This window comes from Pinus tabuliformis, chromosome 8 (assembly GCF_031772625.1).
Source record: "Pinus tabuliformis cultivar Carrire ecotype Pingquan chromosome 8, CPIR1, whole genome shotgun sequence".
Classification (NCBI taxonomy): Eukaryota; Viridiplantae; Streptophyta; class Pinopsida; order Pinales; family Pinaceae; genus Pinus; species Pinus tabuliformis.
This window is the reverse complement of record NC_142294.1, coordinates 988,687,769-988,692,692: the sequence shown is the minus strand read 5'-3', so window position 1 is coordinate 988,692,692 and position 4,924 is coordinate 988,687,769. Positions and strand designations below refer to the sequence as shown.

General features: G+C 42.6%; 1 protein-coding gene across 1 annotated transcript; it reads right to left on the bottom strand.

The window, feature by feature from the left end:
- Nucleotides 1-3,555: 3,555 nt before the first annotated feature.
- LOC149238730 (uncharacterized) lies at nucleotides 3,556-4,221 on the bottom strand. The gene has a single exon (XM_089369656.1). The coding sequence runs from the start codon at nucleotides 4,219-4,221 to the stop codon at nucleotides 3,556-3,558; it is 666 nt and encodes a 221-aa protein (XP_089225782.1).
- Nucleotides 4,222-4,924: the final 703 nt, after the last annotated feature.

The following is a 4,924-nucleotide window of genomic DNA, read 5'->3' as shown; positions in this document are numbered from 1 at the left end:
GATTGTAACCAAATTCTTATCTCTGATATTTCATTGTTTTCTGTCAGAGGGGGATGACCCATGACTCTGTCTTTCCATAGCAGAGTGTTTTTTCCGTTCATGGGAATTCTATACAGGTGAGATCTGAAAAATTTGATGCCTTTGTTGCATAGCCTCCAAGCCTACGTTCCTTTTGGGGCTTTCTCCAGGATGAAGGATTTAATTGACTGGTGTTTGAGGTATTTAAACTTTAATATCTAGCTGACTGGGTGATTGGGCTCAGCAAGAAATTTCCACAGTAATTTACAACCCACTGCTAAGTTTGCTTGCTGGGGATCTCGGATTTGAAGGTCGCCTTCCTCTAATGGTCTTTTCGTTGTTTCCCATTTTATTAAATGAAATCTGTTACCATTTCCTCGCCCTCCATTCCACAGGAAATTACGCATGAGACTGGAGATTTGGTCTGAGATTTGCTTTGGGGCCATCATTAAGGAGGCCTGAAACGTTGGCAGTGCCGAGAGAACCGATCTAATGAGCGTGAGTTTACCTCCTGTGGTAAGCCAATAGCCCCCCCACACTGCGATCTTTTTTTTAAATTTCGATATCACCTCCTCCCACAGTTGATTTCTGTTGGATCCCATCGTTATTGGAAGACCCAAATATTTGAATTTGTCCCAATCTGCATATCCGTTAAAGCCCAGATCGCTGGCAATTCTGTCAATAGCGTGCTGCTCTGTATTCCATCCGTAGACAGCGCTTTTCCTTTCACTGATTAACGCTCCAGAGATACTGCAATATTTTTTAAGGATGGTTCTGAAGGAGTTTGCAATTCTTGGAGATGCACCCCCAAGCAACAGTGAATCGTCAGCGAACAACGCGTGATTCACCGGGGAAATTTCTTTCACGATTCTGATCCCAGGGATGTTGCCATTTTGTTTTTCCAAGATCAATTTTCTGCTCAGGGAATCTGCCATCAGGATGTAAAGAAATGGTGAAAGGGGGCAGCCCTGCCTCAATCCCCTGGTGGCTAAAAAGAAATCTGCTGGTCTCCCATTTACCATTGGAGCTATCCAGATCTTCTCTAGGCAAGCTTTGATTAAGTTTATAAAGTCCTGGTTAAATCCAAAGGATGAAAGGACCCTGTACAGAAAAGAGCGATTAACTCTATCAAAAGCATTACACATATCCAATTTTATAAGCATACCTTGTTCTTTACGTGCGTGGCTCGAGTGCAGGGCTTCTTGGACTTGGATGACGTTGTCCAGGATATTTCTTCCTTTCACAAATCCCCCTTGGGCTGGAGAAACGAGCTTTTGCAAGACAGGCTTGATTCTGTTTGCCAGAAGTTTGGCCACTATCTTGTAGGATGAATTGCACAGTGAGATCGGCCTGTATCTGTCTAATGATCCTGGGTTTGTTTCCTTGGGTATTAAAGTGAGGAAGGTTGAGTTTATTCTACCCCCAATCTTTGCCTTCCTCATAATCCACGTATCATTCTAAGGAGATCAGGTTTGATTAGCTCCTAGCAGATTCTGTAAAAGTGGATTGAAAATCCATCAGGTCTTGGCGCTTTGTCTGGCTCCATGGACCAGACAATATTAGAAATCTCTTCTTCTGTGACTGAGCTCATAAGATTTTCATTATCCTCCATGCTGACTAGCTTTGGTATGTTTGCGAGGAACTCTGATATATCTTCCTCGCTCCCATCCTTTTCTGCAGTAAGGAGAGTCTGGAAATGTTTCACTGTAGCTTCCTTGATATGGGAAAATCCTTTGCATACAGATGTGGTGATTTCTGCTATATGATTTCGGGAAAGTCGAGCCCTATACTATCTATGGAAATATGTGGTGTTTCTATCCCCAGCTTTAAGCCACAAACTGCGGGACTTTAAGCGCCAATACTCTTCCTCGCTTCTGAAGGAGCAATATGTTTTCCTTTGTGCAGATTTTTCTTTGTCTAAATCCATGGGGTAAATATCTTTCTCTTCCAATTCGAATTGCATTTCTTCCAGCTGAATGACAGCCTCTTTCCTCTGGCTGGTGGGGGTATTCATAGCTTTCTTTATCCATTCTTTTAGGGCCTTCTTTGCATTTTTCATTTTTTGCTCCCACACATAGCATGGGGAGCCTGAAACATCTATTCTCCAAGCTGTTTGAACTGTTTCAAAGAACCCTTGTCTTTCTGCCTAGAGAGGACTAAAGCGAAAGGGGAGAGGACCTAGGTCTTCTTCATCTTTCAGGTAGAGGAGAATAGGTTTGTGATCCGAGGTGAGTTTTGGAAGAATCTTGTTGATGACTATTCTTTTCCCCATCATTATAGAGCTGCTGATGAGGAATCTGTCCAGCCTTGCTGCTATGTGATTTTCTCTTGTTCTGTTGTTGGTCCAAGTGTATTTTCCTTTAACTGGCTTGAAGTCTACTAAGTCCCACTGTAGTATCAGATTCTCTACTGTGGTGAGAAAAGGGTTTCCTGAGTAGATCCCTCCTCTCTTCTCTTTAGAGTCTAGAATTATGTTCAGGTTGCCTCCTATAACTATGTTCCTAGGATTAATATGGTCTACAAAATCTGAGAGTGTCTTCCAGTCCTATTTCTTTTCCTCATAGTGTACATGAACATACATATTAAACAAAGCTAGGTTGAGATTGCTTGTTGTGTGGCACAATTCAGTAAATATCCAATGCTGGGTCTCGAAGGATCTTTCTAAAGAAAAGGAGTTTTTTGACCAGAATGTCCCTATTCCTCTAGCCGTGCCTCTAGTGTTGACAACCTTTCCAGAATCGAATTTCCATTTTGTGTTACTGGTATTTGGAAGGGTCTCCCCTTCTACCTTTGTCTCTTGGAGCATGAGGATGTCTGTGGGTTCCATTTTCAATAGATCTTTAATGGCCTCTGCCTTAGTGGGATTCCCCAAACCCCTACAGTTCCAAGAGACCAACTGCATCATTTACCACTTGTTGGGGTAGGCCCTCCTCCCTTGGGGACCCTAGGTCTGGTATTCCTCCCAAGTGTCATCTCAATGGTAGCTTGACTACCAAGGGTTTTTTGCCTTTCTGACTCTTCTTCCTTGGTTTCCCTGTTTGTTCTTCTTCCAACTTTTTTTGTTGGCCTTTCAAAGGTTTCATCGTCTGATGAGCCCGTGTTTTTTGTGTTTTTCTTCTTTTGTTTGATTATATCAGCATAAGAAGGAGAGGAAGTATTACTTGGGGTTAGGTTTAGATTATTACCTGGCTCTAAAGTGTCGTTATTGTTCAGATGAGGTAGATCTTCTCACTCTATCTTTGGAGGATCTGGAGGTGGATTGAGAGATTCAAAGGGATTTTTGTCCTCCACGATGCTAATGGTTTCTCTGCTTCCAGTGTTTTGATTGGTTGCACTTTCTTGCCCTGCTTTATTCTCTGTCTCTTTATATTTATTTTTGTTGTTCTACCTGTTAGTTGTTGTTTTCTTTGCTTGTTTCCATTGTTCGCCCTTTTCTTTCTCTGATACCTCCTCATTCTTCTTTTTGCAGTATCTTGCGAAGTTCCCGTATTTGTGACAGTGTTGACACTTGAAGGGCAGTTCTTCATAGTCGAGCTCTTAGATGTGTGTCCAGTCCGCCACCGAGAGTTTGATTGCTTCAGGTAGCCTGATTTCCAGATCGACCTCTACAAAAATGCGGGCGCAGGAGTATTGATCCTTCCTCGGTGCCTGATCTATGTATCTTCCTAGGGCATTGCCGATGGATTGTAGCGAGTTCTGACTCCAGCAATGAAGGGGAAGGTGCGGGAGACGCACCCAAACAGGTACAGCCGTGGGCACATCTTGTGCTGGATCAAAGTCTGGGGACCATTTGTTCAAGTAGAGGCCTTGGGGACCCATGAAGTATGGCCCATTTCTGAAGATCAGGCTTCTGTCGTCTACGTTATCAAACACGAAAACGAAGAACCCTTTGCCTACAAAATGACTTTTTATTCCTTCATTAACCAGTGGTATCCAGTTTCGTTTAACCCATTCTTCTACTGCTTTCGGGGATGGCCATAGCCCTGTAAACTGGCCAATGAGGCCTCTTTCTACTAGGTTCAACGTTGTTCTGCAGGTTTCCTCCACAGGAAAGGTTACCCTGGGAATGTTGTCCAGTTTTTTAACAAACTTTTGCTGTGAGATAGAGGTTTGACGTTTCCCTGCAGCTGTTATTAGGGATTTGAAGGCTTCGAGCTCCGGAGGCGAGGGAGGAGGGGCCACAGGGCCACCTCTGAGCTCCATAGAGGAGAAGATCACGTGAAGGAGGGAGGGTTCAGTCGGGCATGGCTAGGGTTGTAGTAGCGCTGATTAGAAATCTACACCACTATATATATTAATTTTAAAGGTAAAATCTTTTTTCAATTAGGGTGGGTTGGGTAGGCCCATTTAAAGGGACCACACCTCCTTACCAAACTAATTAGAGCCTAATCTTGAGGGTGTCATGAAGAATTCAACCCATAACCTTCCAATGACAAATCTCTTTAGCAAGAGGACCTCAACAAATTGAGCTAACCCTCAAAACTATCTTAAATGAAAGAAAGAAAGAAAGAAACAAAATGATTTTAACGTCCACGAGGCTAAATATAAGCTACGGGAGATAATTGCTTCTTCATCTGCTTGATGTATTCTACCACTATTCTGTGAATCTTCACAATAAATGCTCCCATCTTCTCGACAAATGCCTCGCTAAATAGATTATCCTAAGAGCTAGCTATCAGCATATCTGCATAACTTTCTCTATAGTCTTTGAATACCTCATATTCTAAAATGAAATGCTTTTCTGTTTCCACTTTTCCAGAAGAACAAAAAATGCATACTCTTTCCTCCCACACTTCTTTTGGCCTTTTCCAGTGTCTTGTTTCACAACGGAGTTGATGAGAATTAGTCCTTAACTGAGCAATAATAATTTTGGCTCTCCAAAAAATATTGGCCTCTATGTATGTTT